We start from the raw sequence: 27,809 nt of genomic DNA on the forward strand, positions 1-27,809 counted from the left end.
TTGGGGTAATGGGCAAAAAGTGCTTAGTAGAGCTTTATTGAAAAATGATAAGATCACAGCAGGAAATTTGTGTCAGTGTTTACAGCATCATGACTCGGACAATGTAACAGGACTGAAAACATAAAATAACAGTTTACATATAATCAAACCAATAACACAAACGTGGTCAGAAACTGAAGGAAAATGTGACATGCTCAAAACGTCACTGGATCAGATGGCTCAAATCATAAACGCACACAAAAAACAAAAGAAGCCAGTGTTGAAAGTCACCCAAATGATCTTCACCTGCATTCCATCATGAATAATGACATCAAGAAGACATGAAAAAGTTGGTGATATATGTTCATCAGGTAATTGCATTCAAAAGAAAAACAACTTGAGTCACATTTGGTTGAAAGGACACTGGGAGCGAGTCGAGCATGAGAAGGGGATGACAGTGGTAGAGGGTGGGCGCTAGCAGCCCACAGCATTCCCGTTCACCTGACTCTGGGTCCTGCTGGGCAGTGGACTGCGAGCCACACGCTGGGCCTCCATGGCGTTCCCTCTCACAGACAGGTGCTCCCATCCGCCCTGTTCAAGTTCAGAGGAGTTCATGACTCTCAAAGTGAAGACCATCACATTGAGTTTAAAAAATTATACTTTTATTTAAAGACAATGCGGAGTTTGTCTTAAATTGTTCAGATGACAAATAATTGATTCAAAAATAAGAGAATGACAAATATTTAATATTCTAGTGTTAAAGGCATAGTTCACCCAAAAAACAATCAATATTTAAGTCCTTTTTGGCTCAAAATGATCCTCCCTGCCCAGTAGTGTGCGATATGGAGGAGGAATATGAGAGTGGTCTGTTTCTCACCCACACTTTTCATATGCTTCTGAAGATATTGATTTAACCACTGGAGTCTTATGGATTAATTTTATGCTTCCTTTGTGTGATTTTTAGAGCTTAAAAATGTTGGCACCCATTCACTTGCATTGTATGGACCAACAGAGTATTCTTTTAAAAATCTTTATTTGAGTTGAGCAGATAGTTATACACATCTGGGATGGCATGAGGTTGAGTAAATGAGAGGATTTTGCATTTGGTTACAGCAGTGGTGTGAAAAGTGGGAAGCCTCACCCCGATGCCAAAGTCCCAGCTCAGGCCTTTCGGCTGCATGGGCTTCACTCCCAGCCTGTGGCACACAGTTCCTGAACTCTCTGATGGATAACCTGGAACTTTATCAGCGATTATCCAAACCTGGACAAATTAAACCATTTTATTTCCTTTAAAATATGTAAGGAACAATTGACCATTCAATGAAAACTAATACACACCCATGGCGATGATGCAGCCATGACGTAAATCAGTTCTATTTAGAAACAGCCCAAGCTGCAGTTACAGCTACTTTGCAGCAATTTTGAAAGAATGCGGCGAAGTAACGCAACTGTAATGTGATCGACGATCCCAAAACTACTTTCAAGAAAACGAATCGCTCTTGAAATGTGTGCGAACCAATAAGACTTAAGAGTTCAACAATGCAGTTGAATCTTTTCAGTACACCAAGTCTTTTAAAGTGTCAGAAAAAAAGTAAATCCATTAGTTGGTTTGTTCTCTATGTTTGTCTGTTCAAGAGTCATTTCAAAGAAGTGAAAGATTTCAGACCTGGTCCAGTGGTCCAACAGACACCTTACACACATTACTGGAGATGAGCTCCCATGCAGAACCCTGAGGATAACTGGGTGTCAAACCCTGTCTGTACCACAGATTACCTGCACACACACACACACACACACACACACACACACACACACACACAAAAACAAACAAAGCTCAGAAATGACTGGAGAGAGAACCGCTTGACACCAATATAATGTGATTCAGCCAGAATGAGAGAAACTCGCAGTCTCACTGTTTTCATCCACAGCATAAACGGAGGTCCTGCCCACAGACACCTGTTTGAGGGTCTGTCTCAGTGGAGATGAGATGTGGTACCAGCACTCCCCTGAGTAAATAAATAAACATACATATCAATAAATAATAAACCAACATTAGAAGGGTCATTCTACACAATGGGTTCCTTTGTGTCTTATTAACATGTTACGGTTTAAGTAATGGCTTCAATAAACAAGATGCCAGGTTGATGTCATTTTTATACACGCATCAACAAAATGTGCAAGTATTATTCAAAAATCTTCCGTTATTTCGCATTTGCACTCGGTATGGACAAAAGTGTCCAGATTGTTTAATTCTGATATTTATTTAAATGTTGCCTTGAGCACATTATGCAATTTAAGATTTTACATTGATTCTGTTGGACCCCTCTGGATTGTATAGACTTGGTCTTAAAGACACGCCCACCTGCTGGTGATGCCAAACAGATGATGGAGACACAACACATGTCTTTTGGGGATGTGTTAAGGTTCGGAGTTTTGTGTGTGACTTTTTGGGCGCTCAAATTTCATTTAGCCCCAGACTCTGTGTTTTGGGTGATAAAAACATAAAACATTGGGTTCTGACCAGTGTGATGAAAAGCAAGCAGATTATTTTAAGGGGGTGGAAGTTGGCTGGAGCGCCCTCATTTCAGGAGTGGTGTGCAGAGATGGGGAGTGTGGCAGCTTTCGAGGAGGTGTCGTGCAGAAGGCTGGGGATCTGGGATTTGTTTGATGGGAAATGGGGCAGCTATTTAGCATTTTGGGTGGACTCTTAGGGAGGGACTGTGGAGAGAGAAGTTTAGTTTTAAATGTGTTTGATTATTATATTTTGTGTGTGTGGGGGGGGGGTTAAATGTTGATTAAATATATATATATATATATATTTAATGTTTTGTTTTTCTTTGTTATATCTACGAGTCAATAAAAAATGTTAATCAGAAAAATGTTGTATTCCTTGGTTAAGTGTCAACCCTGTTACCATCATACAGGAAGTATTACTTATTAAAATAATGTATTATTCCATATATAATTCAAAGAACTCATCTTTTTTATTACTTTTTTACCACAAATCCTTTAGGGGTGTCAGAAGGGGACAATCTTACATTTTCAACCCTTTTATCATGATTTTTTTTATAATTATAAACAATTGATTATTGACGATTAGATGGCAGAATACAATTAATTACACAAAGACATTTTCATTTTAAATGTGAAAGAAATGTACTTTATAGATCATCATTTTGAGATAGAAAAGACCAGAATATTAACCTAAATTTCACAAGCAGGTGTTTCTCAGGAAGCCAGTCAAGAAAATCCCAAAAATCAAAAGAAACAAATAAGAAATGATATTACGCATATGCAAAAATAAATAAATATCACATTGTGACATTATTCTCATGACAGTTACGCACATTTTACCCTCCAATTCTCATTACCGCAATGCAAACAAAATGAGAGTCGTTATGATATTCTCATTACCGCATCATGAATAAATGACATCATATTTACATTGTAAAATATTAATAGATCATAGCAGGACTCCAATCATACTGCCCTTCATTTTCACAACAGCATCTGTAATACAGTAAAACATGTGTTCAACAAACAACGGGGATCACTGAAGTAACATGTCCAGACCCATTGTGGTCATTTTGGATTTGGGAAGTGATTTTTGCACTTTAAACATTAAATAAAATACAACTCAAATACAGTATATACTTTGAGTGAAGTAGTTTTGTTTCTCAGAAATCCATAAAAGTATTGTGTACAAAATTGAGGCTATGGGAATACCCACAATGCCTTGCGCTTGAATTATTTTATGTTTCCTTTGTCAAAGAGAACTTCTGGGGGCATTTATATAGTTGTTATTAAGTAATCGTAGAGGTTTTAGCGCTTTTGTAGAAATATTGATGTTGTTTTGTTACAAATAGTTGTTTTGTGTGACGTCACCATTAGGGTGATCTGTGTCCCCTTTGGTCAAGTTGGACCCTGATTTCAGTTCCAGTGCAGCTGAAGTACAGGCATAAATGCATTTCTGTGGAGAATGAAATGTATTAAATGTCTGATCTAGAATCAGCTATTAACATCATTATTTAAACTGTGTTATTGTAATTTGAGTCTATTGAAGTTAAATGACTAAATTCAAACAACAATATTGAAATAGCAAATCTGAGTTCAGTTTACTTGCATCTAGTTTTCTTAACTTCAACAGATAAGTTAATTCTATATAAAGTCCAAGTTGTTAAGTCAACTTAATTACACAAGTTTGGGAGACGCCATTACTCTTGAGGTAATTGAGGGACAATTTAGGAGTTTTAGTGTGATTATTATTTTATATTTGTTTTTCATTATTATAGTTTTGGGATTAAATATGACCAGGACATTTTCTCGACAGGTTTCATGAGAATCACCCAAGCATACATAGTGCGGCATGTATCAATAAATGTGCCGTTTGCAATGTTAAATTGCTGGATGAAATCACGTCATCAGTCAGAGTTTCCATCAGGATGGTTTTGTGGTCTCACCAGCTGGGTTGTGGGCAGACACAGAGCCCCGATAGAAGACAGCTCCATCTCTGGTGATGGCCCACACCTGGTGGCCTCCACCTATGCAAATGGATTTAAAGGGCTGGTCCGTCCCCACATGGAGCCAGGAGTTGCCCTGTGGTTTCACAGAGTCGGGGTTAGAGAACCACCCTACACACCAGCTCAGTATGAGAACATTGATTTTTACATTTAAATGGTATCCAACGTGCATGTCTCCAACCAACACAATGAATGGGATATACAGAATGAAAATGCTTTTTTTCCTAAACCGCTTTGTACATTCTGAGAAAATGTTTCTTGCTGAATTTCAATATGGGTCCTAAACCATTAAAGGTTTGTCCATTTCCCTTTCAAGAATTATGGTTTGAAATCAAACTTTCAATGAACTTTACACATTTGACATATTGGCCACTCTATAGGCCAAAACATACTCTATTTAAGAATGTGAATGCAGCCGCTTCTAACTATGCAAGTTTGATTTCATGTGTTGTTGCAATCCAAAATGTGTCAGACGTGCTGTTCGTAACATAATGCAAGTACATGTAGCACTCTCAGCGTTGCCACAAGGGCGCAATAGTTGACATTAGTGTGAAATGTATGCTTCTAAACTGAGTTTTCTCTTACAAGCCAGTTTGCTAAGAAAGTTTCAATGAATATATTTAGAACATCTGACATGTTAAGTATGTTTAACTGGACCGCATCTTGGCAATCCATTGGCCAAGCCTCACTTCTGTGTATGTGTTTACATATTATTACATATTCATGACCACACACTGGATGAAAAGCAGCATACCACGTCACTCCACGGGTAGGAAAAGGCAAAGTTGTCTCACAAAGTATGCATTAAGAATGTGTGCATGACTGTCAATCTAATTACCGTATCGACAAAAGTTACTGATGAAGGTTTTTGCATTTTTCAATAAACAAAATGACATCGATGAGTTTGCAAGTTGGTGTAGGAAATAAATGGTGCAAGTGCACTAACTGAAAGATAATGTAATTAACTATGTAAAGTAATTTCTCTATACTGTATGTAGCTTTATTCAAGCTGTCAAACCACAAATTTGGCACCAAAAATGGCCTATACACAATGGCTGCGCCCAAAATTGCGTACTGTCGGAGTATGCACTGCATTTGAAGAAAAACATACTTCTCGGCAAATAAAAAGTACATTCTTTAGGGTTTTTGGTTGAACACTAATCTAAATATTAGGAGTAGAGGTGATATGGCGCATCCCACTTGTGGATGTCCATAAATGTGTACTTGTACATTGCGGCAGGTAAAAATGGCACTGTTGTGCTGAGAACGGATCGACTATTGTAATCATGTGTGTAAAAGAGGACAGTAACATGGTTTGGTGCTTACGGCTGGGTTGTCGGTGGTGACTCCTAGACGACACAGAACATCTCCCTTCACACTGATGGCCCACAGAGGAACCTGCTCCAGACTGCTCTGAGCCAGACACGGAAGAATGGTGATGTCACTCAGAGGGATTGGTGGGACCTTCTGCCAAGGTCCAGTCAGGGCGATCTTACACTTTCTGTGTCAGATAAAAACTTGTTTGATGGTTGTTCTACTTTTTTTTCTAAAAAGAGGTGCCTCTGAACTCGGACATAAGACATAAACTTATTTCAACTGTTCTGTAAACTGCTTTTGTCTGAAATGTTATTGGATATGTACATTTGAGACCAATTTGTTCAAAAGCAGCACAAATGTAAACTAACCTAGCCCATCGTCTGCGCCGCACAAAGTCCTTAATTGTCTTATAACCATGAAAAGTCCTGTGTGATAAGGACATAAAGAAATGCATCTTTCAGTTTGTGAAAATAGACTACGGCCACTATTTTATTAACAAAGTCACACAAAGACAACATACCCAGGGAAATCTGCAGCATACTGCCAGCCCTCTTTATCTGTCCCTCCAGGGACACTGTAGTCTACGGCCCAATCAGATACCTGCAAAAGGTCATGACAACCATGACAACCATGACAGCTATAGATATAATTGAGAAATGTACAGATGACAACTGTTCTACTGTTCCATTAGGGAAATTACACATTTGAAAACATAATAATAACTGAGTAGACACTTGCCAAAAAAAGAATTAGTTTGGCCTTTCGCCAATTTTTATAAGCACCACAGCACAATGTGTTGGAACAAATGTGCTAAACACTAGGACACAAATATGACTATGCAATACATTATAAAATGGATATTCTGATTGGATGAGACTCGTTCGAAGCTGTGGTTGACACCTTTGTCCGCAGATCAGCTGAATTGTTAATTGTAATTTTTTTTTCTCCCCAATCTGGAGCGCCCAATTCCCAATGCACTATAAGTCCTCATGGTGGCATAGTGACTCGCCTCAATCTGGGTGGCGGAGGACGAATCTCAGTTGCCTCCACGTCTGAGACTGTCAACCCAGTGCATCTTATCACATGGCTTGTTGAGTGCATTATCATGAAGACAAAGCACGAGTGGAGGCTTCACACCATCCAAGCACAACTCACAACGCGCCCCACCGTGAGCGAATCACATTATGGTGACCACGAGGAGGGTTACTCCATGTGACTCTACCCACCATAGCAACCGGGCCAATTTGGTTGCTTAGGAGACCTGGCTGGAGTCACTCGGCATGCCCTGGGATTTGAACTTGCGAACTCCAGGGGTGGTAGTCAGGGTCTTTACTCACTGAGCTACCCAGGCTCCCCAATCAGCTGAATTCTAATATTACTAGGTCAAGCTCCATTGCTTGGCAATCACAAACAGCCATATTATATTACTTGGCGAAATTATTTTCATGGGTTATAATTTCCAATATATGATCGATTTCATTTCTGTCTAGAACATTTTTCAGCTACTTTTTTCGAACTCCTCACAGGCCGTTTGTCCAGTTCGCATAAAATTTGGCAAAATCATCTAGGGACCCTCCTGATTAAAAGCTGTTCAAAGAATTTTGATTCATCAAAGCACTTTGGGGTTACTAGCCATTAGTTACATTGTTTGGGCGTGGCCCATATTTACTTATGGGCCTATATCTTCTAAAAACAAAAAACAAACTTAACAAAACTTGGTAAACTTTGACATGAAGTCATTTTGAGGATACACACCAAATGTTTGTCCAATTCTGACATTGGGGGTGATATAAATAAAACGGCATCATAACTTCACAACCGTTTCATCATAGAAGTTGGAATTTGGCATGCATCTTCTTTGGTCGAAGTGCTTATATATCCTTAAAATATAGATCGGACAAATCATAAAAAATGGCCAAGAGCAGTCAATAAAATTTCAGCAGATAATAACTTAAAATGTGAACAGCTGATCATTATGAAATTTGGCATATACTTAAAGGGTGTCTAGATGAGGCGGTGTCCCAAATATTGTGAGATTCGGCCACAAGTTTTATAATATGTTAATACTGTAAATCTAGTTATTTAATCTAGATATGCTCCAAAAAATGGTTATCAAAATTAATTGATTTATTTTATCGTTCAGAAGATTTTGGGTGTGGCTCATAATGTCTAATTGGCCTGTATCTTGTGAGTGCAACATCCAAATTTATCAAAACTTAGTACACATGGACAACAGGACAGTATTAAGGCACATGCCAACTTTCAACATTCACAGGATCTATTCTTTTAAATTTGGCTTTCAAAAATGTTCTCTTCACACATACTTGGGACCCCTATAATTGCCTCTTGTGGCTATATTTATTGTTATTATTAATGATGAATGTGATTATTTAGGACACTGCTTTAGCCACTTCATGTCGTGCCATTAAGTCACCCCGAGTGGTTTATTGCCGTATCATGGTACGGTAGCGATTGGCATTTGTAAATATACTAAAGGCTTGAAAACAGCTTTGCTTTTAGAGGTACTGTATGAAGCAATCTATCACTAGAGCCAAAAAGAACCAAAAAACCTGTCTTTACCCATGTCCACTGTGGTGAAGGAGGGTTAGTGCTCTCTTTGGTGCACTCTTTCAGTCCAGAGGAATCACTCCACATATAGCGATCTGTTGGAAGACCTCTGAGAAAAACAGAGCACAATAAAATCATAATATAGGACCATTCAGCAGTTCAGTATAAGACACTCACTTATCAGTGTATCCTGTCATCGGGTTCCAGCGCTGGTTCTCATAGATACAGACATTCCTGATGTCAACAATTGCCTGGTTGATATTTTCATTTCCTGCAATTAGAGAACTTTTAAAGATTAGAAACATTTCACAACATGTCACAAAAATTGTGAAGGAAAGCATTGCACTAGTACATAAAAAAAGAAAAGGAAATACTCTTTGGCAAGATTGCAAAGATGACTAGGAAGCTCACTGGCTATGTTAGTAGTGGAATATTAGCATAATGTTTACTGTCCACTGCACAGTATACTGAATAGTGCCTACTGTCTATAGTGTACATACTATATACTGCAGAAATAGTAAGAGTAGTAATTTTTTGTAATATTAATAGCAGAAAAATTAAGAATAGTAGTAAAACTAGTGCTATTCCAAGTCTGTACTGGTATTGCATGAACTACATCCTGTCCCAGACTATTCCAGATTATGTTGACTAACTGGTGAATCAGAATGGCTGTCCTATTTATCAGCTAAACTTCAACCAGCATGGGCTTTCTGTGAAGCTAGTTGACCAATGAATTCCTATAGGTAGGTCAACATGAAATCAGAATCCTTAATGCCAATTAACCCGGAGGTCATCTTAATCTGTATTCCTAAAAGATGTCAAAATTACAACCTGACCTCATGAAAATTGATATGTAAACGTTAATGATACGTAAACGTTAATAGAGCATTAACCTTGAAAACCTTAAATCTCTTTTTCTTGTTTTAAATAAACAAAACTGAAGTCCCTACCCTAGATCCTTCACTGAAACCTAACTGATAGTGTCATAAAACAAAAATGCTGAAGCAACCAAGCCATTTTATGCCTCTTCTATGACAATTTCGGCTCACTTGCCGATTTGCGTGCTTTGCTGGACTCGTCCCTCAATCTTCCACATTCAAAGTCCAACACTCTATCAGTTGAGCAACAGTACCGTTCAACTTAGTGACATTGGAATAAGCTTGTAAACGTAGTTGTTTACATAATGCAAGCGTTAAAATGTATCGTATTTCAAATGTGAGCAAATAAATACATCTCCTTGTCACGAATCTAATGTTTTTTTCACCAAAAAACTGCTGCGATAAGTATATCGAGGCACATACATATATGTTGCAAAACGTTTTTATAGTAATATGATTCTATGAGACCAGGATGCAAAATAAATTTTGGCAGATAAATTTAGTCTTTTTCTTTTAGTAAAATGGACAAAAAATATAGATTTTTGTCCAAACAAATGCTCTACAGAAGGAGAACAGCTTCGCAGCATCTCGTTCCTTCCATTCAGGAAACCAAGCTTACGCAAAGTTCCTGAGATGTTCGCTTTCAAGAAGGTAACTTCAAAGCTGCGTCAGAAGCAGACGCTATGGGAGCTATGTACCATAACACCATATTAATGATGTTTAATGCCTACTAGCCATTTAAAAAAGTATTGTCTAGCCATGCCTTCGTATCGAGAAATAGGAACACTAGCCATGTTAGACAGTGAAGCATTGTCTCAGTACATATTCCTGGCAAGCAGGAAGGAGCCAACAGGGTAGTGAAAACATTGTACACATGCTCTAATTCACACCAGTGGGACTAGAGAGACCATATCTTTTAATCGAACACTGTTAATAATAATTTTTATTGGTTAGTGATCAAACCTGTTCCTCCATAAATACGTGGGAGAAGGTAGATACATGCATGTTACAAAACCTGGAAAAGGTGTAATGGGAAGCCCAACCTGCATCCAGACATACATCTTCTAGAGACACGCCCTTTTCCCATGCCCGGAAGGAGGCCATATAAGCTTTTATGCCCGAGGGTTATTGTATGCCTTGCGAGAAATATGCAAGTGCAATAGCATCCATGACCCATTTTGTGGCCTCCAAAGCAAACAAAAAGTTGTTTTGACACCCTGAATTGACTCGTTCAGTCAATGTACATGTGTTATGGCCTACTGGGCAGAGCGTGTGTAGTCTCTTATCCTTGTTCGACTCAAAGAGAGGAGGGGAAAATGTTTGTCGGGTAACAACATGAGGCCTAAGGGGGTTGCCAGCACTTGGGCTCATAACTTTCCCTGGGCTTAAGAATGGCCTTTGACAGGCCCGGTCCATACTCTCCACAGGAGTTACTGACCAAAGGGTGTTTGATTAATGCCAAAGAAGTTGCATCAAAGTCTCCAAAAAAAAGAGTATGTGTATGCTTACCACCTCAAAAGGGGGCATTTAACACCAGGGCTTAACACTAAGCCCCAGACCGGGATGGTAGCAGGGCAAAAAAAGGGTCTAAGATGTCTCATGCTATGCAGAAATCTGCTAACCAGGGGGTGTTTGCTTATAGACAAGCCCTCAGAGGTCTTGAGAGGTCGCTATGGCAGGATGAGTGAGTCATACAAACACATGTATAAAAGCAAGTATCGTACAGGGCAATGTAAGTACAGGGCAATGCTTTGGGTCCTCACCCCACGAGGAGCACCAATTAGCAAAGAGTCACCATTATAAGGCATACATCTGCCTCGTTGATGGGGCCCTGGCCTGTAGTATTGTGTTTTACACCAGTTGCGACAACCCTATTGTCAGACAAGCCCCATTCAGAGGCCACAAATGCAGTCTCCATAGCTCTGGCCAAGGATGCCATAATGTCCCATAAACCTGCAGATGCAGATCCGACCTCAAAAGAATTTCCCATTGGAGAGCATCCGCAGCTATTCCACTTCAGGGACTAGTGGCTTTTGGGCCGCTTAGTGCAACCAGTATTGGGGTTTCCTTGTCTCACCATATCTTGCACAATACTTGATGTAGCAAGCTGATCACTGGCCATCTGTGAGCTAAGGTGTCCAAGCCTGGTGGAGCTTGCTTTCATGGAGTACCAGAGGCAATGATGCATGGTCTTCAGGGAGGCAAACAGGTTCAGCTTACCGAATGCCTTTCAATTACTCTATTGAGTATTCATTCTGCATTCCATGCACTGCTGCTCAGGTGGCAGGAGATGTGCATGCACGTAGGAGACATGACTCGCTGCAGAGGAGAATTCGGCTTTAGGAATAAGGAATAAGGAATAATACAAAATCTGTTACTGAGTAACTACATTTTGTGTCCAATTTAAGTGCCTCAAATCCAGTATGGGCCCTAGCCCCCAGTCCCCATTGGCAACCAGTAACTTAACAGCTGTAGAAGCCATTCTGTGCCTCACACAAGGTACTTCCTCTAATTACATCTTTGGCTAGGAGGTATTGTACCTCTAAGCATAAATTTGGCAAATCCTACTACATATGGTGGAGGACAGAATGCTGTTAAGGCTTCTAAGGCTGAACGGCACTAACTATCAAGGGGGTGGTCACTCAACGCAATCGAGTTGGCTCACTACTATCGACATGTTTGTGCCTTGTGCACCCGCTATGAGGTAGTCTTCCTGGGGCATGGCAGAGTTCTGGCATACTGAACAGCAAAGACTGAAAATTGCATTCTTGTTCCTAGCATACAACAGTGGGGAAATCGAGAGCGTTATCATGGGAATGCAGAAGAATACGCTCCACAGGTCTATTCAGCATACATACCTCATGGTCGTGTCATGTTTCACTAACGAGAGCCCAGCAAGCATCCCTTTCATCTTCACCAAATGTGATCGTATCATATACATGTTGTTTGTGAGGCACCAATCGTCACGTTCAGGTGAAGCCGCTTCATATGGAGAAAAAGGAGGCATGCAAGGCTTGAGCTGGCGAAAAAAACTCCTAAAATCGTATATGCTCACCTTGACGTTAGCATAGGTCAAGCGCTAAACCTCACCAGCAAATTAATTTGGTGTTTTAAAAAGTGTCCTGCCCAGTGATGGATCCTCCCATAGCGTCAGCTTCTGATTATAAGTTATAAGAAGTGTATTTTTCCTTAATATTTTTCTATTTAAATATAAATGTTTTTTCTGTTTAGATATTTTTACTGGAAAACAAGTCACAATACAATATATTTCTTGCAGTGTACTGATCACTCTGCTCCCCTCCTTCCCGCTTGCCAGGAATATTTACTGAGACATTGCTCCACTGCCCAACATGGCTAGTGTCTCTACCTTGGCATTGAGCCATTGGTTTATTGTTCCACCTCCCTTCCTATTTCTCGATACGAAGGTATGGCTACAGCAATACTTTTTTTAAATGGCCAGGACAAGATGTAGGAAGCAATTTTGTTAGTGAGAGGAATATGGTTAGCCACAGGGTGCAAAAACAACAGCTTTACCCTGAGCTGAGTCTCCCCTGCAGCCCCCAGTGTAGACCCAGGCTGTGTCATCATGACCGATGCCCCACACCACACCCAGACTGTTAGACTCCACACAGAGAAGGTGACCCGGAACTTGATGCCAAAACCTGAGCCAACCAGCCAGCACACGTACAGACACAAAATTCAAAGATGCTCATCATGCATGCCAAGCCAACAGACCATACATGACACCAACATTACAATCCAATAACATCACTGACAAGCCAAAACACATGACAAAAAATCAGACAAATGGCTCCAAGGGATCAACAATAAAACGCATTAGACAGTTTGGTGGACATGTAAGGCTGAATCTCGGAACTCTAATGTTAAATTATGAAAGATCAGTTCAATGGTATGAGAGATTGTGTTCCAAAACCTTGTGAGCTGCCTATAAAGCATTTGAAGGCATCATTGGCCGTTATCTTATTGTTATCAATTGCGAGTGACACTCTATGTAGAGTGTTTCAAATCATTCACTTATGAGGTTCCATGACAGTTAGGGTGCTACCTTAGAAAGCAGCTGCCTATGTATACAACAGCTTACTAGGTTTTGGAATAGTGTTATGGTGAGAGACAGAAAGATAGCAAGACTATGATGTTCTTACATGTGATCAGATGGTAAATATTGTGCAGGAGCCTCCAGGCTGGGTGATGGTTCATGGACCATGATATCACCTTTAGATGTCACGGCCCACAGTGCCTGTTTGGATAGATGGCCTCCAAGACCCCTGGACTCACAACATGACTCATTCAACAGGGACAACTGCAGCACAGATGAATGCCTCATTTTATATATATCCAAGCAACAGCAATTAACTAAATGAATGATAATGTATATTATGTCTACTATAAGTAGTATACTACATATACTATAAGTACTGGACACAATCAGTCACACATAAATGTCATTTTTAATATGTCACTTGTATATGATAAGTGACATATTCATTTTAAGTGGATGTTTAGTGGATTTTGCTAATAACTCAGGAACCATAATCTAGAGCAGATGTACATTTCTAAAACATCAAAAACTAGATATAGCTATTGCACTAACTGAAGAGTCACATGTTTTGTTTACACTAAATAGTAGTGTATTTTTGGAAATCAAGATTTTGACATTATTGTTTTTATGTAAATAAATAAACTTTCATTTTCTAGTTTCAACATAATTTGTACTTCAGATTTTTGTTTTGTTGGACAAGGAAAATTAGTTTCAAACCATGTGACCAACATTTGGTTTTCAACCACTGAACATCTGTCAAATGTAACCATTTTTGGATGGAGCCAATGAGAGCACCATATCTCTGTAATGTAACCATATAGAGCTTACAAAATAAAGACAAATCAGAATCTAAATGGATATTAAGATATCTTTACTACTCCTGGAGTTATAGGCATTCCAACTTTGGAAAAAACAAATTCGGACTTTTTTCCCAATTTCGGACTCGCACCGTTGGTATATAATGCAACAAGAGGTGCTGAAGTCAACTGATTTTAGTAAAGGACCAACCTATCTCTGTGTAAAAATAAAATCATGATGCTGCCACCTTTCTAAGGTTATTTGTTTACCTATAGTTTTGCTCTAAAATCATTGGCGAAATCATCATTTTGCCATGGATTACCCATTGCATACCAATCCAAGACATATAATATTTTGGCTTTTTAAACATCATTCCTGTTTATCTTTCTCCAGTGAAAAAAATTAGAATCAAAAACAACATTTTGAGCCATGGACCTCTGGTTGTTGACACAGAATTGCCCATCTAATACCACAATGAGTGTCCTAGTGTTTGTAAAGGTTTCTACCCAAGTATTGAAGTCTTGATGAGAGTGAGTTGACAATAAAATGGGGTGTCTCTGTCTGGTCCTCTCAGGTGTGTACACAGCCATAGTATACAGAGCATCACTGAACACAGACACCAGAGCAGTCACCTCCTTTATCATAGCATTCACATACTGAAACACACAAAAACAATGTATTAAGAAAACATAACATGATATGTCTCATATTAAAGAATCTTCTCAGGGCGCATTACCTTCTTCTCATGGTTGTGAGTGTAGTAGAGGTACAGGATGTCATCTCTCAGAGGTCCAGCACCGCTGACCTGCTCCAGCGTCACACAAACATCCTCCCACTGATGGGGCGGCCAGTCCCTCCACCAACACATACAACCTCTCGTCACGCACACAGACTGACACGCACAATGCATGTTTAAAATATTTGTCTACAGTGTATGGCCAAGTAAACCATCTAAACCTCACATCATGATTTATATCACAGTAGGGACCTCCTATTGACTTCTATTGTTCTTAAATTAAGTTAATTATTATTACTACACCCTAACCCAAACACTACCCCATTCAGAAACACTACATTTTGTATATGAAGAGTTTAGGCTAAAATGAATATAAGGTGTACAGTATATCTTAGGTTCTAAGTTTTTCACCAATTTAATCAACTTTCTTTATGCAGTTCTCTTAAATAGTCCTGTAATGTTTAAAACAATTTAAGTTTAAAAAGTACAACTAGTCCACATAGTCTTCTCACTTCATATGATGAGGTCACAAAAATGCATGCATTCGAATTATTAAAAAAATGAGAAAGTGCCTTTAAAATAGTTTTAGATGGAGTGAAGCATGTCACAATGCAGGACACTGCTGTCACATGCTCCTCATGTCATATAGGTCAACTGGCCAAATATTGGCCAAACTGAACAATAACTATTGGTAAGTTGACTTTTAAGACTTCCCCTGTAAGACACACGCAGTTGTGGAGTGGCTATCTGTTGAAGCAACCTTTCAAATAGAAGTGCATGCACCTTCTCTATGGATGGTCCTCGCTCTTGCTGGTTTCTCTCTGTGTTTGCAGCACGGAGCGCAGGTGTGATGGATGGAGAAAGCGGCTCTGTGTCTGAACGACAAAGAGAAAGAGAGATGAGGAGAGATCTCCAATACAATACACTTTACTAGATGGGTCATTCTACAGGAACGGTGCATTAGTGTACTATGTTTGCCCCCATGACTTAAATAACTTAATCACCCTCATGTTGTTCCAAACTCGTATGACTTTCTATCTTATGTGGAACACAAAAGGAGAGGTTTTGTTCATGAACGACCAACAGACATCAAGCTTTCCACTTAAAATGACTTACATTTCAGGTTGTTTCTCATCGAAACCTATCATTAGACTTGGGATATGATGCAAGGACTACTGTTATGATACTTTTGGGTCTATTTTAAAGTTTTTGAACACAATACTTGGGCTGTCAATCAATTAAAATATTATATTTTTTATCAAATTAATTACATTATGCTAAGTTAATAGCTTATTAATAGTTAAGTATCCAGATTTGTACAAGCTTATTGATATTTTGAGATGCAAGTGATTTTATGTGAGACTTTATAGTGTGAACTGTGTTGCACCTGAGATGTGCAGCCAGCTGACGTGTGAGCTTGAATCTATGTCACACCCTCCACCCGTTACCCACGCCCAGGGTGGCATTTCCTCCTGCTGAACCGTGTTCTGCTCTAGCTCAAAGGGGTACGTGGCCATTGAGCTGCGGGCAGTGCTGGGAACAAGGCCCTTCAACTCCTCCAGGTCAACATTGCTCCATGGTGTATCGCCACTGTCCGAAATGAGTGTTGGAGTCCGGATAGAGGAATCGGACTCTTGGCTCGACACCTGGTCTCCTTCAGGTACAGTAGGGTTTACTGCTGAGGCAGAGTCCTTTATTGGAGCCGAGCGATCAGACACCAGTGCAGAGATAAAGCTGTCACTTGTGATCTTCGGAACATGTGGCTCTGGAATGTCTGCATCATCACAGTCCAGAACTGATCCCTGGGAGGGAGCAGTGAGCTTCCCACTGAAGATACCAGCAGCACTGTGTGAGCGGACAAAGACAATACATGAAATGCACATGAAATACAGCCATTTACAAGAAGCAGGGCACTATCTGCTGGATGGAAATGGTACTGCAAGATAGAGTGAAAGGGAACTATTAAAAAGATTGTTATTCTCAACAACCTGGAATGGTTTGTGAGTCCGCTGTCATCGAGCTTGGCAGACACAGTGACCCATGACCTGCCAGTGACCTCTTTGGCTGTCACACCATGGCGGAAATACACGGCCCGGTCATCGCTGCCAATCCCCCATACCTGCATCACACAAAACCAAATAAAATGACCTTTCCAGGCGTTTGCAATTACCAGAAACAGATTTTTAAAAACCATTTTGATTTAGAACATTTTGCTAAATAATTATTTATGAACCATTTCCACTAATTCCTAAAATTATCAACTCAAAAAAAGAATTCACTGACCAATCGGATATCACTGTGGCTTGCGAGCAAGTTTTACCCAACTCAAGATCAATATCTATCCAAATAAATATTTTTAGAGCATAGAAAATCTAGGAAATATAAAGATACTAATGAATTTCCAAACTTCTCTAAGATTTTATTAGTTTCCTGGACTTTTTTAGGCTTGGAAAATGCTATTTTAAAATTCTATGACATTTGAGACATGTTTTGCATGACTGTAGGAACCCCGCATATATATGCAAATATAATCTTATACACAGATTTTTTTTCTGAGTGGAAGTGTAATTTGTTGATTCTGGCCATTCTGATTTATGGTCACAAAGGCCCCATTTCTCAGGTAAATGTATCTTGTTTTAATGATTTTTAGACAATTTTAAATGGAAAACAAGACAAAAACACTTGATAAAAAATAGGCATTTTTTGCAGTGGTTTTCTTTAATGAATTTAACTTAATAAAAAAAAATGTTTTCCCCTTTAATTCAGTGAATGTCATTTAGAGGCATTTTAAAAATATATATTTTTTCCCTCTTTATTGTTAGTAAGCACGTTTAATACAACCTGTTAAGTCAGGACACAAGCTGTAGAGTTGGTTAAGAGCTAATGATTAAACGTTGAAATAATCACTGAATAATTGTTAGATTAAAGGACCTTGTGAAAATGCTGGAGGTAACAGGTAGACAAGTATCTATATCCACAGTAAAATGAGTCCTATGTCGACATAACCTGAAAGGCTGCTCAGTAAGGAAGAAGCCACTGCTCTAAAATAACCATAAATAAGCAAGACTACAGTTTGCAAGTGCACATTGGGACAAAGATCTTACTTTTTGGAGAAATGTCCTCTGAACAAATTAAACAAAAATGTAACTATTTGGCCATAATGACCATAGTTATTTTTGGAGGAAAAAGAAAGGGTGAGGCTCGCCGAAGCCTGAGAACGTCATCCCAAACGTGAAGCATGGGGGTAGCAGCATCATGTTGTGGGGGTGCTTTGCTGCAGGAGGGACTGGTGCACTTCACAAAATAAATGGCATCATGAGGAAGGAAAATTATGTGGATTTATTGAAGCAACATCTTAAGACGTTAAAAGAAGTTAAAGCTCAGTCGCAAATGGGTCTTCAAAATGGACAATGACCACAAGCATACCTCCAAAGTTGTGGCAAAATGGCTTAAGCACAACAAAGTCAAGGTATTGGAGTGGCCATCACAAATCCCTGACCTCAATCCAATTTTTGTCCAAACCATTTGTGGGCAGAACTGAAAAAGCGTGTGTGAGCAAGGAGGCCTACAAACCTGACTCAATTACACCAGTTCTGTCTGGAGGAATGAGCCACAATTCCAGGAACTTATTGAGAGAAGCTTGTGGAAGGCTTCCCAAATATTTAACACAAGTTAAACAATTTAAAGGCAATAATACCAAATACTAAACTTGTGTAAACTTCTGACCCACTGGGAATGTGATGAAAGAAATAAAAGCTGAAATAAATAATTCTCTCTACTATTATTCTGACATTTCACGTTCTTAAAATAAAGTAGTGATCCTAACTGACCTAAGACATGGAAAGTTTTCTGTATTAAATGTCAGGAATTGTGAAAAAGTTTAAATGTATTTGTCTGAGGTGTATGTAAACTTCTGACTTCAACTGTAAGTAATTCATTATGTGATGTGGTTTCAGTCATCCATTGATAAAATTATGTGTTGTGGGTTCTTCCCTATTTCTGCCATCACCATGTGAAAGACACAGCAGACACTGTCGTGTTTTTACCTTGTCACCCGATCAAAGAGCAATATCCCATGATTTTCCTTTATTCCATTGGAAAACACTTGGAATATCTCATCTCTCTGCTCAAAACCCCACTAGCATAGGAGAGTTGCTCAGCTCTCACAATAGTGTAGCTTTTCCAGTAATAAGCTTTTCCAGCAAGCAGTGCTGTAGCGTTACAAAACACTACATTTGTCACATTGTATTGTGAACACAGCAACGGTGTCGAGAGAGTAATCAAAAACCCTCACCTAAACCGTCCTCGTCGTCATTGGTGTTAACATTTTATATTGCCATCCTAATTGTTTAAGCTACAGTATGAGTTTTGACTAGATTGTAGCTTAGGAAGCAACATTTTTAAAATAGCGAGTTATGAATGGGTGATTTTTCAATAAAGACCATTGCTTTATTGGTCATTGCCAACCTATAAGTGTGTCATTATGTGTGATGGTAATGACGCTAGCAGTCATTTACTTAGAATTCATAAAAATAAGAAGAATCTTTTTTTCGTAATAAAAAATACAACCTAAAATGCTAAAATTGCAGCGAGTTTGCAGCATGTTATATGCATTAGATGCATTATGACTAGCTTTAGTGTGATTCTGTAATATTTAAATATAAATTCATATAAACGGCATCATAATAAGGCTTATAGTATCAGCGGTTGGCATCTGTAAATCATTACTGCCAAGCGTGATTTACTAGTATTCTTTTTTCACATGCTGACATAGTTCTCATAGACAGGATATTATTTCTGATTAGGCCAAATTAAGAAACAGGATAAAATATTAGTGCCACAGATAAGCTGAATGCACAGCCACACAGCCCAGTCAGTTAGTAATGAAATATGAAGCACGGAATGATGGATCATGGCCCAACTCAAAATTAGATGTGCTCCCATATGGTTGTGCGTGGGTGAGAGAAGAGGTGTATATATATGGCTTGGCAGAACTGGGGGCAAGGCAGTGGGCAACAGGGAGAGCTAGGTGGTCTGTGGGTCAAGTTACAGAGAGAGAGAGTGTGCCAGTCCTGGAGGAGGGGGAGGGGCTAGTGTGAAGCAGAGGCAGTGGTTGAATGGTGCATATTTGTGCATATGAACTTAAAACAGTGGATACAGATGGACTGTTGTGCTGTGTGAATATATTGATCTATGGATCTGAGGATTTAATGATGGTTAATTCTCAAAGCTGAGAACCCATAAGAACAGCAGTGTAATCAGAACAGTCTGCCCCACCCCACAGGGACGGGTGGCCCCCAAGGGCAAGTACTAGGATCGCTAGAGTTGTGCATGCAGGAGACAATGATTATTTCAATATGACTAGATGAAATATGATAAAAGCAAAAGATGTATTCATTACTAGTTGGTGGTGTTATTATTAAAGGTGTTTGCTAAGCCAAGCATCACTATTTTTATTGCGCATATGGCAGGATTTTAACAAACGCCATAGCCAAAGTATTAAAATTTGTCAATAAACTCACATTTTCTTGAGAAATAAAATTGTTTTGTGCATCTCACTAAACCCTAAAACTGTCAAAAGAGATTGTATTTATCTATTGTATCGCTTGAATGGCTACAATACTGATGTAAGCCATTTGGCAGTGTGTTATCTAACCTGGTCATTGAGTCCCACACTGAGCATCAACATCTCTCCGCCAATACTGATCCAGCCTGATCCAGTGGGATTGTGGGAATTCACCCCCCTCCTGAACCAAACCTGTCCAACAAAAAATGGAAGAACATTCTATGTTCAGAATGGAATACCAGTGTACTGCTTACTACATACCACACTCTATACACTACTAACTGCCTACTACTTAAAATAATTATGATACAGTAGTTTGCTGCTTTACTGTCACATGATGGGCTCTATTTTAAGACTGCTACATCTTAAGTGCAGTGCTATGCAATATGCCATCCATGCAAAGTCAGTGGGCATGGCCAAGGAGGTTTGATATTTTCATGCAAGCATGCACTAACTCTGGGCGCAAGTGGGTTGGCGAAATCGTGCGTGCAAAGCACAAACACCAAATGAAGACCGCCCATTCATAAAAAATTGGTAGCTAGTGTAAATGGCCTGTTTACACGGGTGCTGATTTATGTTCGTTCAGCTGGGTGCCCTAAACAATCGAGAGGCACACAAATTCATAAACTTGATTTTATTTGCATAATATCTTGCAGATCGGTGCCTGTGCTAAATATAATGCTTGTGCATGTCACCTAGATATTATGAATAAACCGAACAGCTCATTATGATTTTACAAACAAAATTTAAAAATCATTAGAATTGAAATAAATGGCAATCAAAAGCAGTGTTCAGAGCACTACAGGACTAAATATAATCTTACTTTGTTGTCCTTAGTAACAGCCCAAACTACATTGATCCCTACTGCAACATAAACAGCTCCTTTTTGATTTGGAGATGGCACCAGTTTCCACGATAAACCTGAAAACATCAAAATGTCTAATTTAGACCATTTTTTGTTATCAAACATAGTTGCTTAACATAGTTTCCATCGTCAATGTAACATATAGTGGCCCCAAAAAGAATGTGGACACTTAAGCCACACTTAAAATCGAGCAAAACATCTCACAACAAGAGTTTCTTAGGTTTTACATGATAGAATAATAGATATACTGTTTAAAAAGAAGACAGGAAGTATTTAGACAGTTTCTAGTTGTCACTTTACTGGAACATATCCATAGTTAATGTGACTCATCTAGAACACTTGTGTGAGCTTAAGGAGAAATGACTTCAGACATCCCAAAAAGTTAAAGGTTTGTTAAATGTTACAGCCGAAATGGCTAGTTCAAGTCAATCAAAAAATGTACTGTATCTTCTGCATACTTTGTGTGAATTCAAAGACGCATTTCAAGGTCCAGTAATAAATCTGTTAGTGTCAGACCTGTAGGGCAGTCTTTACTAATGCCTGTTCTGACCAAGAGTTGTCCATCCCACAGAACAGCCCACAGCAGGTCTTTTGGCCCCGCGCCAACCTGAGCCACCTCTCTGGGCACCTGGACAGGCTCCCAGCGTGTCCCCTCTGGGTTCTGGTGTCGGATACCTGCACGGACCCACACCTGTGAAATGGATGAGAGTATTAAAATTTTTGGGTCCCCTGCAGATCCGATAGCACGGGCTGTGGTTAGGTCGCCTCTTACCTTCCCTTGTTGGGACACGGCCCACAGGTAAATGTGTTTCTCAGGACTGTCACTCATGCCCCAGCCTCCACAGCTGATGTCAATGAAGGGTTCTGGAGGAGGTCTTCCTCTGTCCAAAGGCACCTGGATCAAAAAGACACATTCAGAATGTCACACAGTTTTTGACACAGCTTAGACACACAGTTAGCTAGTGTTCATTTGTGATGGTACCTTGGCCCATGATCCCATGGCTTTATATCTTCTGTAGCGAAGCCATCGCCTGCGACGGACACACGAGTTCCACTTCTTCTCTTTGGTGAATGTGGCAGGGAAGTCCACTGCATACTCCCAACCCTAGATTAACCAAACTTAAACTAGTAGTAATACATGGCTATTTTGACATGATTTAATATTTGGCCTTATTTTATATTATTGTGAGTGGTTTGGAATGATCTGGGATGAATTCATTAAGAGTTGGTAATGGGTTGAGCTTGGGATGGGTTAAGTTTAGGATGGGTTAAGCTTGGGATGGTTTAGGATGGGTAGCGTTTAGGATGGTTTAGGTTTAGGATGGGTTGAGTTTGGAATGGGTTTAGTTTAGGATAGGTTGAGTTTGGGATTGGTTATGTTTAGGGTAGGTTGAGTTTGGTATAGGTTAAGTTTATGCAGGGTTGTGTTTGGGATAGATTAAGTTTTGGATAGGTTAGGTATGGGATGGTTTAGTTAAGGATGGGTTGAATTTGGGATAGGTTAAGTGTGGGATAGTTTGGATTTGGGATGCTTTAACTTTAGGGTGCGTTTAGTTTGGGATGTGTTAAGTTTAGGTTGGTTGAGTTTGGAATGGGTTTAGTTTAGGATAGGTTGAGTTTGGGATAGGTTAAGTTTAGGATGGGTCGATTTTGGAATGGTTATGTTTAGTGGCCTTTTGCATGAAGCTAGTTGAACAAACTCAGTTTCAGAGTAACTTAAAGTTAACAAAACCAGATAGAGCCAAAACGGTTTAGATAGGGTTCAGCAATCTTAAGACGCTCGGTACAAACGTTATCTGTCAACACAAGAGTTTGATTCTGAGTTCATGCTGAACCCTGAAGCTTGTGTACATGAATGAGTGTCATTTGCCATGAACACCCTATGCGTGAAGCATGAAGGGAGTCAGTATGATTTACTTCTTGTGAAAATTCAGTGTGATTTACATCTCCATTGAAGATCAAGATATATTTATGAAAATATGAAGAATTTTTATATTTACACAAACAAAAATAAACACCGCTGCTGCCGGCTAAGGTGACTGCTGGATAAAAAAAATTAACAACAGAATATAATGTTTAATTTAACTTATATAAATTCACAATAAAATATACAGGCTTATTGATTTTAAAACCATATAAATCTATATACAGTATTTGTCTAAAATGTAAAAGATTTGACATTAATTTAAATTAAAAGCCTAATAAAATGTTATGAAGTGCAAGCCATACCTGCATATAATTTTAACCAGTATATGTGTTCAAGTGGAAAGACTCGTCACACAATAAATGCGTCTTTAAAGTTTTGAAACACCTTACAAACTCTTATGTAAACAGTTTTTTTTTTCCAGAGGGTCTCAGCATCATGCATTGCATACAGGCACAATATGTAAATAAATGCAAAGAAACTCAATAATACACTTTTTATGTGCTGCTCAAATGTTAAAAGGTTCCCTGATCTCTCAAATAATCCATTTTAGAATATCTTAATTTACAGGTCTAATATTCACTCTTAATTTATAAATATAAATTAAATATCTATTGTAATTATTTCCCTGTGAAGGGCGCTTTAATTTGTAGTGAGAGACACAGAGGGAGGGACTTTATTGCATCAGAGATGTCAATTTACTCACAGTTGATTGGTTCAGCATCAGTTTGCATGTAGCCCAGATTAAAACCTGTAACGGAGCAGGTTAGCGTGTAGGATAAGTTGCTATGGCAATGAATGACCCGACCCTCCTTCTTGAGCCCAAAACATTTTTGCGCAAACTAAACTCAAACTTACCTAGGCAGGCAGAAAAACAGGCTTCGTGCAACAGGCCTTAGGAGGGGTTAAATTTGGGATGGTTCAACTTTAGGATAGTTGAGTTTGGAATGGATTAAGTTTGGGATAGGTTGAGTTTAGAATGGGTTGAGTTTGGGATAGGTTAAATTTCAGTTGGGTTGAGTTTGGGATAGGTCATCGTTTAAGTTTGTAGGGATGGATTGAGTCTGGTGTACGTCAGCCTTAACTTTAAGGGTGGGTTGAGTTTGGTATTCGTTAAGTTTGGGATAGGTTCAGTTTCGGATACTTTAAGTTTCGGATACTTTAAGTTTAGGATGGGTTGAGTTTGGGATAGGTTAAGTTTGCCATGGGTTAAGGTTAGGCTGGTTGAGTTTGAAATGGGTAAAGTTTGGGATTGGTTGGGATGGTTGATGTTTAGGTTGGGTTGAGCTTGGAATTGGTTGAGTCTGGAATGGGTTGAGTTTGGATTTCTTAAGTTTAGGATCGTTTGAGTTTGAGATAGGCTAAGACAGAACAGTATGTTAAGTTTGTGGTAGGTTGGGGTGGGCTAAGTTTGGGATTGGATAAGTTTGGGATGGGATAAGTTCCGGATGAGATGAGTTTAGGATGTGCTGAGTTTGGAGAGGTCTGAGATAGTGTCACTTACCCCTGTCTCAGTAGATTCTCTTCCACAGCTCTCATCATCTACATACCAGTCTCCCTCCCACTCCCAGTTAGTCGAGGGCAACACAAAGCTGTGAAGAGGCTGTGGGTTCAAGCCAAACTCATCGGTCCACTGCCAGCGGTCTGTTGGTAGGAGTGTGTCAGTGTATCCATCTACTGGGTTCCACCTCTGTAGAACAGACAGACAAAAATAAATTATTCTTTGCAGGTCACTGGATACTGCAGGGTAACTGCACCACAGCATGCCTTTTATGCCACAATATGAGGGGTGGTGGGTGTTTTGCTATGACTCTGTGTCTAGCGCTTGTGTTTATCAAAATACTTGTGTTCATTATTACTGTTCTCCCTCTTAGTACATATTAAGTCTTATGCTTCATCTTTATTTTACTTTACTTATTTAAATTGAATAATTACTGTATATAATAGTTCAACCAAAAAAGAAAATTCTCTCATCATTTACTCACCCTCATGCCATCCCAGATGTGTATGACTTTCTTCTGCTGATATTTTATTTTTTATTTTTAGAAGAACATTTCAGCTCTGTAGGTCCATACAATGCAAGTGAATGGGTGCCAAAATGTTAGGAGGCTGAGAAATTCTTCAAAAAATCTTCATCTGGGATGACATGAGGGTGAGTAAATGATGAGAGAATTTTCATTTTTGGGTGAAGTATCCCTTTAAAGGGGTCATCACATCCTCTTTTTATATCATTTTATTATCTTCCCTGAGGTCCACTTATTATGTTAGTATAGTTTTTTTTGCTCCAAAACAGTCAGCATAATTTAGATATATTTTTCATGGGTCTTAAAGTAAAAAATGTCATGCGGTTTTGCCATCCCGAAGACAGTAAAAAAAAAAAAAAAAAAAAGAATTAATAAATAAAAGTTTCAATTAAAGCTAATATTATTGAAAAACAAATGATGGCATGAACAGTGCAGAATAATCTTGAATTATTTTCTCTTTAAAACAACAAAAACAATAACACCAACCGAGAGGATCCTTTAGACCCTTTTAAAATATACATATATATATATATATACTTGGGCATATCAAAATTTTGGACCTGACAAAAATTTGGGCACATTTTTGTCAGGTCAAATGGAGTAACCTTGGGAAAACTTCTTGACAATTACTTATAAATGTATATTTACAATTACTTGTATTTATATTTACTTTGAAAAATATGTTTTAAAAGTTTTTTTTAGGTTGTGTATTACCATATTATTTCAAGGTGCAGGGAAAATATTTCAATACCTCTAATTTGATTGTTACACCTCATGACATCTATAAAGTCAATAAATATATATACATATATATATATGTATAAAATGTTTTATATATGTAGAAAATGGAAGATTAATTTCAAAACTTTGTGAAACCAACATGGACACAAATATGACATGTCTACTAACCTGACACGTGTGTTTTAAACTAGATTTTTAAAGACTTCTAATTCGGACAACCTTTTTTGTCAATGACCCTTTTGCCATTAAAATAAACAATAAAACAGTGTCAAAATGTTGTGAAACATAGCTTTTTCAACGTTTCAAATCAGTGTCAATAAACACCAGGTTGCCACCGGGAAAATGCTCAATAGCTTTTTTTTGTAGTCAAGTGTTCACACAGGATTGCATTTCAAAAACAACCCTATCCTGAGAAGCTGAAAATGCGGCAATACAAATGTACAATAATTTGTTATGCCAATAAATCACAATATTCTTATCTTTTTGCAAACCTGGTTTTCATAGGTCTCTTCTTGATGGCGGATAGGCACATCACTGGGATCCACATTGAGATACACCAGATGGTCGCACCCAATGCCCCAACAGCACTGCTGAGAGCCCGTCACACGCTTCAGCTCCAGCAGAACATCGGCAGCGCGCTTCCAGCGGCCTCTAGCGGCCGACACACTGAACACCCGCCCGTACACATCCACTGCCCACAACGGCGATCCGGGCATGATGGGCCCTGCAGAGCAAATCATGCACGAAATTTGATGTTTATTATTACTTGTGCCATTTAAATATACAATGTATATTGTATCGACTTCTGTAGCTTATTTAACATTTATGATCACTGTTATTACACTTATTAATTACATTTGAATAAATTGCATAAATAAGTCTTTAAAAGATAGTTTGTTTAGTAATAGATAGTTAACTGTTCAGTGTTTTTTGATACCAGCTGGTCAACTTGCACCTGCTTCCGTGGATTCCGTATTTCAGCATTATTATTCTCTGATTAATTCAAATAGATTCAAAACAATTACGCACATTACTTTACATGTCTTCGTGTTTTCGTCTTATTGTCTATACAGATAAAGATAACGACATGGCATCCTTATATGCATTCGAGTAAATGATGTATGGTTTCACTTACCCTGTATATTGTGTGTTGATTGCACAGTGAGTCTTCATCCAGCCGCTTATGATTATTCTAAGCGCTCAGAGACCCGGAGCAGGAAGTTCAGGGTATTCACTCTCTGATTGGTCAGCGCTCACGGAAGTGCCGTTATCGAAGCCTCTGATTGGACAGACTGTGTGCGCACATATTTTCCCGTCTACACGATCAATTATTCATTCTCTCTCAATAATTAAAACTCATGTTACATGAGTACTAACTTTAATACTTAACGTGTTACCTTAGACGGAGAATACACCATACACTGTGTTTTTAAAACAACAACACAACAAAACTGAGCATTTAAAGGAATACTCCAGGTTTAATACAAATTAAGCTCAATCCGTTCGTGGCATAATGTTGATCACCACAAAATTCATTTAGACTTGGTCCTCATTTTCTTTCAAAAAAGACGCAAAAATCAAGGTTACAGCGAGGCATTTATAATTAAGTGAATGGGGCCGATTTTGGGAGGATTTAAAGGCAGAAATGTGAAGCTATACACATTTTACACAGGGTATAATTTTATAAAAGCACTTCAATTAATTCTTCATTTAAAATGAATGCGTAATTTGAGCTGTAAATTTGTTTAAATCATCATTTTACAGTCGTTTAGTGTTTGCTGACATCGTCATGGCACCGAGGTTGTAAAATGAGCAAAAACTTTACACAGAAAT

At 38.8% G+C, this 27,809-nt stretch overlaps 1 protein-coding gene across 1 annotated transcript; it reads right to left on the reverse strand.

Annotated features, from left to right (window-relative positions):
* Positions 1-15: 15 nt before the first annotated feature.
* On the reverse strand, positions 16-27,178 carry LOC127648489 (tectonin beta-propeller repeat-containing protein 1-like). Its single transcript, XM_052133201.1, has 25 exons — positions 27,112-27,178; positions 26,468-26,700; positions 24,716-24,901; positions 22,270-22,392; positions 22,060-22,182; positions 21,804-21,978; positions 21,246-21,343; positions 20,513-20,614; positions 16,845-16,975; positions 16,244-16,701; positions 15,640-15,731; positions 14,857-15,012; positions 14,627-14,776; positions 13,426-13,583; positions 12,797-12,924; positions 8,562-8,655; positions 8,397-8,493; positions 6,337-6,416; positions 6,185-6,241; positions 5,826-6,000; positions 4,440-4,575; positions 1,893-1,985; positions 1,646-1,752; positions 1,121-1,240; positions 16-570 (listed from the first exon to the last, which is right to left on the reverse strand). Exons 2-25 carry the CDS (start codon positions 26,690-26,692, stop codon positions 454-456), a joined length of 3,381 nt encoding a protein of 1,126 aa, XP_051989161.1. The 5' UTR covers positions 26,693-26,700; positions 27,112-27,178; the 3' UTR covers positions 16-453.
* Between the last annotated feature and the right edge of the window lie 631 nt (positions 27,179-27,809).

Source organism: Xyrauchen texanus, chromosome 8 (genome assembly GCF_025860055.1).
Source record: "Xyrauchen texanus isolate HMW12.3.18 chromosome 8, RBS_HiC_50CHRs, whole genome shotgun sequence".
NCBI classification, from domain to species: domain Eukaryota; kingdom Metazoa; phylum Chordata; class Actinopteri; order Cypriniformes; family Catostomidae; genus Xyrauchen; species Xyrauchen texanus.

Bases quoted from the DNA above. Each gene is read 5' to 3' on its own strand.
- LOC127648489 (XM_052133201.1), bottom strand. From the start codon at position 26,692: ATGCCCGGATCGCCGTTGTGGGCAGTGGATGTGTACGGGCGGGTGTTC. The intron at 21,344-21,803 runs GTCTGACACTAA...TGATGTTTTCAG, and splicing joins TAGTAAAGACTGCCCTACAG to GTTTATCGTGGAAACTGGTG. The intron at 14,777-14,856 runs GTAATGCGCCCT...TGTGTGTTTCAG, and splicing joins CTCACAACCATGAGAAGAAG to TATGTGAATGCTATGATAAA.